Source organism: Triturus cristatus, chromosome 4_1, assembly GCF_964204655.1.
Source record: "Triturus cristatus chromosome 4_1, aTriCri1.1, whole genome shotgun sequence".
NCBI lineage: Eukaryota > Metazoa > Chordata > Amphibia > Caudata > Salamandridae > Triturus > Triturus cristatus.
Genome location: NC_140585.1, coordinates 882907333 through 882922389, shown reverse-complemented (window position 1 = coordinate 882922389; position 15057 = coordinate 882907333). Strand labels below are relative to the sequence as shown.

The window sequence follows — 15057 nt, the reverse complement described above, 5'->3', positions numbered from 1 at the left end:
GTATAGGCCCTTGATTTTCAGATGGCAGTAGGAGCTGAGCTTGTTGCAGTGGTCCTGGGAGGGGGTGATGTCCGTGATTTCGCAGGGGGGGGGGGGGGGGTGTTTGGTGAATTCCTGGATGCCGTCCTTGTAGGTGGTGCGGTCTTCCGAGGATTTGCTGTTTCTCCAGTTCTTCTTGAGACATCTGCAGGTGCGTCTGGATTTTAGGGGTGCGAGCTCATCTGCGCAGTTGATGATCCATCTGTTGAATTCTTTGGCTGCAAGGATAGCGTTGGTTGAGGTGGAGGGAGCATCGCGGTTGAGGGTGGAGTTGAGATGCTCCTCGGTGACCTTGCTCCAGTTCCTTCGTGGAGGGCGGGGTGTAGGTTTGGGGGCCATGGGTTTGTCGACGTGAAAGTGAACGCAGTGGTGGTCGTCCAGTGGGGTTTCGTGGTGTAGCTGAAGTGGATGTTGTTACCACCTGCGAAGATGGGGTCGAGGGTGTGTCCTGCCTTGTGGGTGGGCGTGGTGACTAGTTGTTTCAGTCCAAGGTTGACGAGGTTGTCCTGGGGCATGGCGGAGTTGGGGGTCGCTGAGGTTGTGGAAGTTGAGGTCACTGATGTGAATGGAGTCCATGGAGACGATGGCGTGGGGTGCGATGAGGTCGGCAATGGTAATGGTGAACGTGGTTCGAGGTCTGTAGGCGAGGGTGCCTCGTAGGGTCGCTCTGGGGCTGGTCTGGATTTGGAAGTGGAGGTGTTCGGTGGTGGGCGGGCTGTCGCTGGAGGTGGTGAGTAGGAGGGAGTTCTTGTGTGCGATGGTCTCAGAGGGTGGCATAATACATGCTGCAGCCCTCAGAGGCTTTTCCTTGGCTACCATGTCCTTGCAAGGGACTTAAGGAAGGCCTGAGTGGTGCCAACCGTGGTAACAATGGTACAGGTTAGGGAAAGATACCGGATTCGCAAGGACCCAGGGCACACTCCAAGTGCATCAGAAATCGGGCAAAAAGTGTGGGGGTTACTGTAGAAGAAACTCACTTCCCTACACGAGTCTTGCTATAACTGCTCCCCGTTCAAAGAGCGCCACACGGTTACTGCAGTGAAACCATCTGAAACATTAAACAAATCCTAATTTTCAAGAAAGACGATTAATACATGCTGTCCACAAATCCATAACTATCTCACTGTAAAAGAATAAACTCTAGATCAAGCAAAATATAACCATACCCGACTAGAAGTCACCCCAGCTGTTAAGTGCCTCCCCCTCGATCCTAATAAAAAAAATAAAAAAAAAATCACAAATCATAATACAAGAAGCTCTGCCAAAACTCTTAAAATACAGAAAATACCTCCTCCTTATGGAAACCCAATAGGAGCTCTGTGGTTCCTGCATCAATGTATGCTTAAAATCCAATCACAATTCCAAACATCCTCTCTCAAAGGAGGAGGACACTTTTCCATAAGATCGATTAGAATTATCTGCCAACTGAAGAAATATAGAAACCCATCACCTTCCATTCTTCTGCAAAGCCTGAATCACCTAGCTATTAAGAAACTCACTGTAGGAAGCTAGCTCTGAATACGGTACACCAACGATAGTGCTCAGGGATTCCCCAAAAGTGTATAGGGCTCAATGTGAAACCCAAAGTACTCGGTGGTAGTGATGGTGAGCAGCCTTAGGCCTCACGTAGAGGAGTGTAAGACCTTTATTGCACAATGACCAATAATGGACACACAACTCAAGAAGATCCAGATCAATTTTACAAAAAATATACTTTCTTTGTACTTTATTTTAAGACTAAGATCTTTACAATAAGGTAAGGATGTTCAATATTATCCTATGGAGAAAACAATATTGTGTTTAAACAGGTAAGTAATGCACTTACAATTCCAGTCTTCAGGACCAAAGGTCAGCAAGGGTCAGGTGAGTACCAAAACTGTACTACCAGTGGCATGTGGGTGGCCAGCTGCATAGGTCAAAATCGAAATTCAGCCCAATGCTTTTCAATGGAGACTGGGGGTGCCTGGAGCCACACTGCTTGCACTTAGGTGAATTGGTTACAGGGGCCAAGCTGGGGGTTAGGACCAACACGGGGGGGGGGGGGGGGAGCACAAATCAGCACCAAACATACACCACCACCAGCAGCACAGGGGCGGCTAGGTACAGGTAGCAATTTCAGCATCGGGCGGCCAATGCTTTTCAATGGAGATTCGTCTTATGGCAAACAGGCTACATGGCTGCGCTGGAGGCTGCAGGAGGGAGACCAATGACAGCAGAGGTAATTAGAGATGCAGGATGTCGTGGGGGCACGGTTGGTTCAGCTCACCAAGGCCCAGAGATTTTAGGCGCAGGGGTGCACTTCGACATCAGAGTCTTCGCACCAGAGTCAGGCGGGTCAGGGGGAGCCTCTGGATTCAAACTGCAGGCGCCACTGTGGAGATCAGGAGAGGTCAGCCTACGCTGGCATGAGGTCAGGATCACTGGGGAGTCTTCATTGCACAGGTGGGCTACTCAGTCTTGAGTCGTAGACATCGGGTGCAGAGTGGGCAGAGATCGCGGTTCCAGCTGGATCCAGTTTCTTTTGGACAGGTCTGCAGTACACGGGAGATTGGAGTCTTTTTTGAAGGCAGCAGTCCTCCCAGGGTTTCAGAGGTTGCTGGTTGCAAGACAGGTCGCGGATTCGCAGAAGTTGGACAGGTCGGTAGGACTGGGGCCTTCTTTCTTCTTAGGCCGTTGAAGATCGAGTTTCTAGGTCTGGGGAGCCACCTAAATACCACCTTTAGGGGTGTTTTAGGGAAGTAGCAGGTAGGGCCAATTAGCACCTTACCTGGGGTGACTACACCCTTTATTATGCCCCCCTCCTGTGGGAGGGGGCATAGACCTAGCCCTGATTGGAGGGCTCTCCCCATCTTCTAGATGGCGGGAACTGAAAGATATGCTTCACCTCGCCTCACCGATCTTAGGGGTGGAGTTGGCAGAGGTGGGCACACCTCTTATTCTCCTAAGTTTCTGGTCGGTTTCCCCACCCAAAATGGGGGTGTAAATTAGGGGCTGTCCTCTGCTGCTAGCAGCAGAGGCTGGAATCGCATTCCAAAGGTGGCAGGACTTTGAAGCTTCCCCTTCGAGCTCTGGCTCATCCTGGGTGAGGAGGTGTGACACCTCCGCCCATGATGTCTCTGGTACCAGAGAACAGGGGCTTTCTACCCACGGGTCCAGAAACAGGTCTGTTGGTGACTGGCTGACCACACCAGGGTTGGTAGGTTTCCAGGAGGCACCTCTGAGGTGCCCTCTGAGGACATGGTAAAATAAATCTCACACTGGCATCAGTGTGGATTTATTGAAAGAAATAGATTGGTACCAAACACTCCTGTGTTCAGTGAAGCCATCATGGTGCTGTGGAACTCGAGTTGTCGAGTTTTCAGCCAATGCACTCTGTATGGCTTCTCTGACACTTGCAATTTTAAGGAATGGACCCTAACAATTTAGGGCATATCTGCTTGTGAAGATATATGCCCTCATCTGTGGTATAGTGCACCCTGCCTTAGGGCTGTGAGGCTTGTTCGAGTGCTGGCTGGCATGGCACACAGGCAGGGTGCCATGTAGACTGTTTTCTCTCTCACAGGGGCCTGCAAGCTGCAGGGGCAGCGGCATGGTCACAGTGAGGGGGTCCTAGGGGACCGTCTTCAGCTCCCAGGCACTAGGTACCATTTATTAGGGACTTACAGGGGGGCAGATGTACCAATTGTGGATATGGTTTGGGGAAGAAGAACTAACACAAGGGACCTGGTTGGCAGGGACCCTGTGCACTACATTTGAAACCACATCTAAACCAGGCAAAAAGTGGGGGGAGACCATGAAAAAAGGCACTTTCTCACACTCCCTCTCAAAAGGCAAACATTTACCCCACAGCCCCTTCTCTGTGCATCAATATTCCACTCTTCCTCAATGACAAGTTCACACCACCCAAGCAGCACAGAAGAAATAACACCATACATGCAAAGAGCTGCTCACTTAAAACTTACGTCAGTGATTCTGCAGAGTGCACGGATGGCCGGGCCACGGTACACGTCTTCCTTTCCAGTCATGTCTTTGGTCAGGCTGCAACAATTACATTAGTTGAAGGTTAATACAATCAGCCCAACGTGAAAGGGTATGAGAAAAACACAACAGATTGAAATTTTTAGAATGATTCAGAAATTAGTTTCGACCCTGCTCGCTCTGTAGCGGATAACAGACAATATAGCCTGAGGCAGAAATAGGAAGCCAGAGACTCAGAATCCATCTCTGTCAGTTACACAGCAGGACCATAAATAGTACGTTTTACAATGTGCACAGCATCTAAACCAGCTGCGAATATTTCAAGAGCACGAAACAGAAAAAACAAGTTAGGAGTACAATATACACAAAGATCTACAAGCATTAGCTTGAAACACACCATTTGAAGAAAAAAGAAAAAAACATGGGGGGGGGGGGGGGGGGGGAGAGAAGAAAAAAAAAAAAAGAAGATGTCAACCATATCACTGAGGAAGTAGTCTGCAGACAGACCAATTAGATCCATTCTAAGGTCTGTGCAAAGCGACTGTGCACCGGACTGAAAATACGAAGTTAATTATCTGCCCTGTGTGCCACTATCCTCACATCTCTCAGCTCTGGAAGTACTGCATTACAAATGGAACCTGTGCAGAGGGTGTTACTCAGGGAAATAACAAGAAAGAAGGTGGTACTAGTAGGCCCCAAATGTGGCAGGGGTAATAATTAGATGGACATAGGCAGTACAAAATTAGGTAGAGAAGTAATACGATAGATACCCACCTCTATGTAAACTATTAAACAAACTAACACTTACTGGAATAGGTTATCAGTGATGTAATCAAATATGTCACCTGTAATGTCATCAGTGATGTCATAAATGAGGTAATAGAACAGGTTATCAGTGATGTAATACGTGAGGTCAAAAGCAGTGAATGGGAAGGGTGCAAGTTATAGTTAGCTCTGCTAACTATAACTTGCAAACTTGTGTGTTTTTTGAGTTCAAAACATTATGTTGGCACAGACATTTTCACCTAACTACAAACGTCACTTTAACCTTTGTTTTTTCCAGTGAATTTTTTACACTTTTTTAAAATGTAAAGTAAAATACAATAACAGTTTCTAACTACACCACTTTTTTTTTTTATAACAAACTTTATTAAAGGAGCAATGGATTACATATTGAATTAATCACATTAAGTACATATATGGCAGTGGAGACATCGCAAGCATCTTGCGCCAACCTGTAAATAGTGTAGCACATTTGTCCGTACATTCTTAAAATGTATCAGGTCGGCCTGAAAGGCAACCAATCACGCACATTGCTATGCACTAAGTAACCATCCTTCAAGACGCTTTACCAATAACCCCCCCCCCCCCAACTCCCCATCTCACCCAGAACCCACCCACCATAACCAACCCATGCCACAAAAATTCGGTATGAGGGCCACAGGCCAGGCCGATACCGCGGTGTTGTACATCTTACTTAGTGTATGGGGTGTAAGGTAAGCCCTGTGGAGGACAAACAGTTGAATAGTTTTCAACCTACAATTGCGGGACACTTTCTTAGGGTATTCCAGTATATAGGTCCACTCTCTATCACTAAATGCCCGGGACAAATCTGCTTCTCACCGCAACCTGAGAGGAGCCAAGGAAATCTGTGTGTGTTCTCGGAGGCCACGGTAAAGCCAACGAACCAGGAAACGTCCATGGCCCATTATGTGGAGGGAGCGCAGGAGGTGGAATGTTGAGGGTTCTACAGGTGTCGCCTGCCACTGTGCCCGGAAATACCGGGAGATCACCGCATGGAGCAGAAACTGGGTATCGGGTACCGCGTTCACCCGCACAAAGTCCACGTGGGGCATCAAACTGCCTTCCTGAAAAAAGGCTCCTATTGTCTCCACCCCCTGTTGCGCCCAATTCCGTAATCGACCGGCACTCAGAATTCCCTGCCTCGTGGGGAGGCCACACAGCGGTATATTGGGAGAATATGGATTTTGGATCTTAGCATACTTACATGCCCTTGTCCAATAATGAAGCGCTATCTCCAGTAGGGCCGGGTGGTCCGATGGCTTAGGGGCACAACAATGACTGCAAGGTACCACGCGCTAGTTGGGTCGGGGTGTAGCCTATTTCAAACAGGTTTTTCACGGCCAGCCAGTAGGCCATCCACTGCAGCTGACCAGCAATGCAATATGCCATGAAGTCGGGCGCTCCCATACCGCCGGTGCCACTCGGGATCCGCAGCTTAGCTAATGCCACCCTATGCCTCCCTGGACCCCAGATCAGCGAGATCAGCAGGGTATCCAACTCTCAAAAGATCCAAGCGGGGTATACCACCGGGATGTTGACGAAATTGTAAATCAGGCGAGGCAGCATCACCATCTTAGATATCGCCAACCGTCCCGCGATGGTAAGAGGCAATTTATTCCAAAATGTAATTTGGGAACGTATGGAAGAGATTGTGCGTACCAGGTTGCCTGCTATGGCATTCGGCACGGACCGATAGATATTAATCCCCAAGTAATTAAAAGTGACTGGTGCCACCCTGAAGGACAAAGGCCCAAAACGTAGCTCCGGAGCAGTGAGCGTGCCACTGAAGGAATAGGCTATAGATTTGGAAGCATTGAGGTGCAACCCGGAAACCTCCCCAAAGTGAAGAAAAAGATCCGCCACTTCCCTCATGTCGGCCTGTAGATCACGAAAGTACAGCAGCATGTAGTCTGCATAAAGCGAGACTGAATGCAGGACACCCTCCATCTGAATGCCATGGGGGACCATGGCCCGCCTAAGGTTCTGGGCCAGAGCCTCAAGCGCCAAAACAAACAATATAGGCGATAATGGGCAACCTTGCGCGTACCCCGAAAGATAGGGTAGGACGAGGAGATAATCGAACCGGTCTTCGCCATGGCGGCGGTGTAGAGCAGCTGAATCCAGGCACATAGTTCTGGGGGAATGCCCATTTTAGCCAACACTTCCAGCATATAAGACCAACTTAGAGTGTCGAAGGCCTGCGATATGTCCAAGGATAGACACCCTGCCCTCGGTGGTCGGAGCCCGGAGGAATGCAAGGGGCGTGAAAGCGCCGAAGATTCAGCGATGTACTCCGCCGTGGGACAAAGCCGCATTGGTCTGTATGGCTCAACCGTGAAAGAAGTGGGAGAAGGCGGTTAGCAAGGAGTTTACTAAGAAATTTATATTCTGCATTAAGGATCGACAGAGGCCGATAGGATGACATATCTAGGGGATCTTTATCCGGCTTTAAGAGGGATGTGACGATCGCCTCCCGAGTGGTAGGGGGCAACCTCCCTTCTGCGAGTGATGTCATATAGAGTTGAAGTAGTTTAGGGATTAAGAGAGGTGAGAAAGTGGAGTAAAATTCAATGGGTAGCCTGTCGGAGCCAGGGGTCTTCCCACGGGCGAAGGACTTAATAGCTACTCTGATCTCGGCCGGGGTAATCGGCGCCTTTAAGTCATGAATTTCTGCTGCAGACAGCACTGGTAAGTTCGCCTGTGCCACAAACTCAGTCACATCCTCCGCGCCCAGTGTTGGGTGCGCCCCATAGAGTGTCTCGTAATGGGTCCGAAACGCCAAGTTTATCCCCAATTGAGTCTGGACATGTCCGTGTTGTGCGGTATTAATAACCAGGATGGGCGGAGCCGCGGAGGTGTCTCCTCAACGTCTGGGAACCGACAGATCTCAACAAGGTCACACAACTCTGGGTAACACTGGGACTTATGCTGGCGAAACGCAATATAGCCCAAAGATGGGGCTCTAGCCAAACTCCAACCCTCGCCCAGTGGTCCCGGGACATGGACTCCACAATGGTGGTCGAAAAAACTGTCTATCTTCACAGAGGCTGCCCCAAAAAATGGACCCGGGTATGGGGTGGGTGGAATGCTTATAGAGGGAATATATGTGAACCCCCGAGCGATACCTCAGACTCAGACTTAAGTGACCACGATTAGACGATATGTAATTGGTCGTCACAATGTGATAACAACTGTCTTGCGAAGCCAAAAGGAGCTCACTGCTTTTTAAAATGTCATGAATGTTTCATTGCACTCTCACTGGACAGTTATTCTATGGAACCTGATGCCAATGTGTACTGTTTTATGTTCAAATTTCAATAAAAATATTTACAAAAAATAAAAAAAAAAAAATAACCAGGATGGGAGTAGGACAAGTTGGGGGGGGGGGGGCAATAAGCCGCGCTAATAACGTGCGGGCTCGGTCAGCCTCCGAGTGCGTGCGCTGGGTGTACGCCCTATAATCTAATAAGCGAAGACGCTCTAGAGTTTCCGCATACTTAATTCTGGCCGTCTGCAAGGATTCCTCGGCCTGCTCGTCCAGTTGGGCCGCTACTTCATGTTCCTGCAGTGCTGCCTCCAGGTCCGTTAGGTCCCGGATCACTTCCCTACGGGCCCCCACCAAGGAGCTCAGGGACACCCCCCGAATAGAGACCTTGAAAGCTTCTATTCTAGGGAATGTGTCGAGGCAGTGCCTTCGTTAACAGCAAAGTATGTGGTGATCGCCGTTTGTAATGTATCACGGAAGACCTGGTCTTCTAATTGAAGGGGTTGCATCCTCCAAGTCGGTATCGGCGCCGGGGACCGGCCCCACTGAAGGCACAATTTGATAGAATTGTGGTCGGATAGGGTTTTGCCCAAATAAGTGCAGTGGGAGACAGCAAAGGACAAAGTCTGCGAACCAAAGAAGTAATCCAGGCGTGTATGCAAGTGATGGGGGTAGGAATAAAGGGAGTACTCCCTAGCAGTCAGATGTTGCGATCTCCAAAGTTCCAACCCCGTGCCCACTGACCCAAGGTCGCGGCACGGGTCCGCGCAGCAGTACCAGCCAATGGGGGGTGAGAACAATCTAGCTCAACATCAAAGACAGCATTCAAATCTCCACCAAGCAACCATGGACAATCACTCCAATCAAACAAGGCTAAGGAGACCCGGGAGAGGAATTGTACATGATCTACATTAGGGGCATACAAAGAGCCCAGCACTACGGGCGAGCCATCTAATAGGCCCCGCAACAACGCATACCTACCCAGATCATCAATCCGGCTCTCTAACAAAGAAAAGGGGACTCCTGCCCGGAGCCATATTGCAGCCCCTCTAGAAAAGGCGGAGTATGCAGTGGCATAGAAATGACCTCTCCAATGTTTTTGCAATTTCAGGGACTCGGAATGGACCAGGTGAGTTTCTTGAAAACATACTATTTGAGCCTTACGGCGGTGCAACTGGGCCACTACACGGTGGCGTTTCTGAATGGAGCCCATACCCCTCACATTCCAGGAGATGAGGACATACGACCTTGGGACTGTCATCGTACCAGGAGAAAATCACCCCTCACCCCCCAGCCCCCCTCCCCCCCCCCGCCCCACCCCCATCCACCCTCCTATCAGACCGTGCGGCAAACCTGTAAACAAAAACCTTGTTACCCAATACTGGGTCCAACGCCCCAACCGCGTCCGACCACACTGTAAACGAATCATAACTGCAGAACCAGAACTAGTGCTATCGCCTAGTGGGGGAAAAAGTTAACTTCACACTGAGTTATCAGTAGCGTGTACAAATCGTGGAAATTCCCAAGACAGGGCAGGCCGGGGAACTACTCATATATAACCGGATTGTGCAATATGGTCCAATGGCACACTGAGGTAAGCTAAATGCATAGGAGATGCCTCAGACAAGCAGTGAGGGGGTGTTCACTTCCAAAGCTCGCCTCCGGAGAACAAACCCCGCAATTAAGAGAGGAAGTCAGATTGTCAGTCCGGGAGGCACTCTAGGGGGGTCTTTGCTTAGGCGAGTGGAATCCAACGGGAATAGTGCCACGCTCCCATCCGTGTCAGAGGAATTTCCTAAGGACGGACTAGTGTTGATCGGTGGCCGGGTAAAGCGAAGGGATGAGGCAGAGCACAGTGCCTCACGTTGACCCTCTCGGATTTGTTGCTGCGGCGGAACACTGGAGGTCGTGCTCTGCGTTAGCATAGTCTTTTTCCGCCTTTGTGGGGGTCTCTGCGATTGCGGCAGTGAAGAATCCAGCCGCCTAGCCGGGAGAACCTCCGGGAAGTTTCTGTACAGCCAGTCCCATGCACTGTCTGGCGTGTCGAAGAAGATAGACCGCTGTTGATGGACCACCTTCAGTTTGGCCGGGAAGAGTAGCACAAAGGGGAGGCCCGCAGCTCGGATCCGTGCCTTCATCTCCATGAAGGAGAAGCGCTTTCGCTGGACTGCCTGCGTATAGTCCGGGAAGATAAGGACGGTGGCATTGTCCACGAGTAGTGGACCACTGTCTCGGGCAGCCTGTAGCAGGCGATCGTGATCCCTATAATTGAGGATATGTGCTAAAATAGGGCGTGGGTTGGCTCCCGGAGGAGGTCGTCTCGCAGGAACGCGATGCGCCCTTTCCACAGTAAAGTGAGGGGAGAGACCAGTAGGAGCCACCACCATTCGCAGCCAGTTTTCGATGTGAGTCGTGGGGTTCGGGCCCTCCACGCTCTCCGGGTATCCCACTATCCGGAGATTGTTGCGACGTGCGCGCCCTTCCGCATCGTCAGCCCGCGCCTGCAGGGCATCGATCTGCTGGCGCATGAGGGTAAGTTGTTCGGTATGAGTCGCCACCTGGGATATCAACGGCTCCACCGTCTGGTTCGTGTGCCGCACCTTGTCTGCCAGCTTCCTGTGATCATCTTTCAGGAGATCCAGGTCTACGGAGATCACTCCCAGCTGGCCCTTCAACGCCGAACGAGTGTCTCTGATCCCTTTGAGGATCACATCCAGTTTGTTTGGGTACAGAGTAGGTGACACCCCCCTTGCTGATGGGCCCGGGCATCCGCCAGCGCGGTCCGGGGAGTGTGACACAGAGCACTCCCTAGTCGGCCGCACAGGCACCCTGGGCCTGACCCTTCCCATTGTGTCCTAGGAAGCTTGTTTCCGGTCCAGGGAAGGCATAGCTTGGCAGTTCGGGCTGGACTGTTCCCATGAGGCACAGGGTCAGACTGATTTGCATATGGCCATGTCTGAACTGGGGTGGCAGAGTGGGCTAAAGAACGGTGATGGATCAAACCCAGATCTGTTGACTGGGTGTGAGTGTTTGATTAGTTCTGATGCTGTGTCCATGATCAACCCCTTTTGTACCCCTTCCCATTGCGTCGACAAGGTGAAGAGGGAAGCACACAATCTGGAAAGGCCGGGCGTACTCTGGAGGATTCCTGCCCCAGGAACTATGCCGAGCGACAGTCAGAGGGAAGAACAACACTCTGGGTTCCGATGTGGACCTCCGTATCTGCCCCCGGATCAGGCACAAGACCCCGCAAGGCGAGCAGGATAACAAGTAGATACAGTATTCTGGCACTTGAGTAAATGTAAGGAAAGAGCCGCTCAGAATAAAGCCAGTCCAGCAAGGGTCATCAAAGTCTTACAGCTATTAGGGCTCCACTATGGCACCACAGTCACTGCCCTCCCGCAGGCAGGGTTCCTGGCGCCAGCCACAGACGTCCGCCCCAGCAAATAGTCTACCAACACAGGGCCGCTGGTCCACCACCGGTGCGTGGCGCGAAGAAAGCAGTCGGACAGAGGCCTACCGCCGCCGTCTTCACACGTATCCTCCCTCAGCAGCACCACACAGACCAGCGTATTTCTCCACGGTAGCCCCCATCGCAGCCAGTCGCCACCCGGCCAGAATTCGTCGCCCAGACACCTCCGCTACCACCCCGGGGGGGGGGGGGGGGGGCACCGCCAACGGGTACCCAGTAGCCATACCCGCCTGCGGGCGAGCAGCGGAGTCCGGGGTGGGCCCCAGCGGGACGTTCAGTCTCAGCAGTTCTCCGGAGGCAGCCCCCAGCCACCATGGGCCCCCACAGAGCCTCCGGCCCACCGCCACAGAGCCGTGGCACGAAGAGGCCCCAAGGACCAGAACACCACCAGGGCCACCACGGGATCCCGGCTCAGCACATTGTCAGGGCGCGCAGCGCGCCCGGGGGCTTATCGACCCAGGCGGCTAGGACAGGTTTGGCGGTGCGCCCCTGCAAGCTGAGGCCCACCGGACACTCCAGCCGGCACCCAGGGAGCCACACCGGAGGATTAGCGGTGAATCGGCAGGCGGGCGCAGAGGAGGCACACCACAGGGGACCGAGGCCGCCCGGGTCCAATCGCCGGCCGTCACTCACCAGGCCGCAGTCCGGGAGCTCAAGTGCGGGCTGCCGCCGCACGTCGCCTCACGTCGGGGGGCCTCCGCCGCACCTCAGCCCCGTGGACGCAGATCGTCACCTCACAGCCAGGCCCGGAGCGGCGCAAAGCGGGAGACAGAGCCGCAGCCGGCGACGGCGATCAGTGCAGCAGTCACAGGAACACCGGACCAACCCACAGGCCCCCAGAGGCAGTGCCCGGGATTTAGAAGCTGCCCATGCATATAGAAGATCCGCAAATTACAGGATAATGGTGCCCCCGGCCTGGAGCTCGTCTACCAGACGTCTGCCATCTTCGGCTGCTAGCCACGCCCAAACTACAACGTCACTTTAACCTTTGTTTTTTTCAGTAACTTTCTAGTTATTTTTGTGAATAAAGTACTATTTTGTTACCATTTTCTTATTTTTACAGCCAAGGTCTCCAGTTTGGTGTCCTGGTGTTTTACACTCATGTCACCAATCTTTCTGTGGATCCCAGTTCTTCCCCTGGTATCCACCCTTAGACTGTGAAGAGACTCTGGGCCCACCCTCCTGAGCAGGTTTTTAAGGAGGTGTAGAGGAGTCTGGATTATTTTTTGGGTTACCCTCTCTCCCTTGGGAGGGCTTTTTGGAGTGTTTTTTTGGTCTCCCCCACCAGTGTTAGTTTTGATGACCCTAATTTTGACCCAGTGGTCTGCCTTCTTCCCCAATTCTTGAGGAAAAAGCGGACCTAGGTCTACCTGGAATTTATGCAGCTTTGCTTGGTGAATATTAATTAAAAGGTGATCCTTCATTATCAAATTATACAAAGCTTCAACATTATTGTTACCACTTAACCAACCCCACTCCGCGCATGGTCTTTGGTTGTGTGCAGCAGGAGGGGTGGGGGACGTTTGGCCGCAAGGCCTAGCCTGAGGCAGGCTCTGAAGGCCAACTCACCCAGCTGCAGCATACACCATGCTGCGCACACCTTTTAGTGGTGTGCGGCGTGAGGCTGGCCGCAGGGCCTGGCTTTCAGCCAGGCCCTGCGTCCAAACCCCATGCTATGTACGGCATTTGGCAAGGCGCAGCAGGGGGTAGGCCAGGCCCTCTGGCCAACCCCTCTCCTGCCGAGAGACAACCCACATTGCCCATGGCCTTCAGCAGTGCGTGGCAAGGGGTTTGGATGCAGAGCCTGGTATATGCACGCCCCCTCCCCCACTCCCTGAGCCAATAGTGACCCCGGAGAGCCCATCTCTCGGGGCTAAACAATATATGTTGAGAGGGGGTGCACGGCTCCCCCCAACCAAACCGATCCCAGGAACCAAAACACATATATATATATATATATATATTCACTGAAAAAACCATAGGTTTCACACATGTTATAGTTAGCTGGACATTTTACTGATAAAAAACCAATGAAATTCCCCCGTTATAGTTACTGTAGGCAACTATAACTCACGCGACCGCAATCCTCTGCTGATGCTAATACTGTATTTAGACACTTATTTGCCCATGTCTTCTTCCATTAAATTTTAGCTATACATATATTACAAATATTTTTTTTTCATAAAGACACATATGTCATAAGCAGAGGATTACGGTCGCGTGAGTTATAGTTGCCTACAGTAACTATAACGGGGGAATTTCATTGGTTTTTTATCAGTAAAATGTCCAGCTAACTATAACATGTGTGAAACCTATGGTTTTTTCAGTGAATTAGCAAGGTTTTTTAAATGCTAATTCCTAACTATAACGTGTGTGAAACCTATGGTTTTTTCAGTGAATTTGTACGGTTTTTTAAATGCTAATTTATTTATGTATTATTTTTTATATATTTATTTTGCAATAAACTACGTATTAAAAATTATTATTATTTTTTTTTTTGGTTTTCACCCTGCGAATTATTTTTTTTTTTTTTGCAAAAAAAAAAATTTTTTTTTTGTGTTTTTCAGGGTGCGCGCACTGTGCGCGCACCCCCGCGATTTTTAAAAAAAAAAAAAATTTTTTTTTTTGCCTTCGGGGTCCTTCAGGGACCCCCTGACAAAGGCTAGGGGGTCAGGAACTCTCTACCCTGCCCCCTTTTCACGTTCGCCACCTTCCTTTTTCACTCTCGCACTGAAAACAAACAAAATGGCGGCCGACACTTCCTGATTTCGACCGATTCGAACGTTGACTAACATGTAACCACCAATCAGAATTACGCTCGCGCACGTTAGGGTGCTCGCACGGTGCTCGCACGGTGCGCGCACCCTGCGCGCATATATATATATATATATATGCTTTTAAATGCTATTTTCTCCGGAAATACTGAACAGATTTACACCAGACCTACAAAAGGCACTTCCTTGACCTAGGGACTACCTCTCTGCCAAATTTTGAGTAATTCTGTTCAGCCGTTCGGGCTGTAGCTCGTTCTAAAGGTCCTATGGAAAAATGCATGGGAAAAACGCGTTTTGGGACCCCCCTTTTATCTCAGCCCCCGCTTGACGGATCCCCCCCGAGACTTTCAGGGTAGGAGCGGAGCGTAGCGCCCCACCTATTTTGAGAAATTCGCGAGGATTCGTCGACCGGCGCCAAAGTTATTCAAAATAGAATGTTGAGGTTTTCCTATGGAAACGTGGTCCTAACTATAACTACCTACTGGCGACCGCCAGTAGGTAATATATATATATATATATATATATATTTTAAGGGGAGGGGGGTAAGTAGCTCCCATCCCGAACCTTATTAGGTCACCGGGGACCCCATCCCCTGGGCTAACTTCAAAGGGAAGGGGTGTGCTCCACCCCGAGCCTTTTGAAGGTACCAGGAACCCCATCTCCCTGGTCAACACTTTACTTTAGGGAGGTATCCGCACAGCCCCACTCTCTGAGCCAATTGTAGC

General features: G+C 50.9%; 1 protein-coding gene across 2 annotated transcripts in view; it reads right to left on the bottom strand.

Annotated features, from left to right (window-relative positions):
* COPG2 (coat protein complex I subunit gamma 2) overlaps positions 1–15057 on the bottom strand; it is a 341223-nt gene that overhangs the window by 269112 nt on the left and 57054 nt on the right. For both annotated transcript variants that reach the window (XM_085653601.1, XM_085653602.1), the window contains exon 6: positions 4002–4077. In XM_085653601.1, the coding sequence (XP_085509727.1) occupies positions 4002–4077 (76 nt within the window). The remainder of the gene's footprint in view (positions 1–4001; positions 4078–15057) is intronic.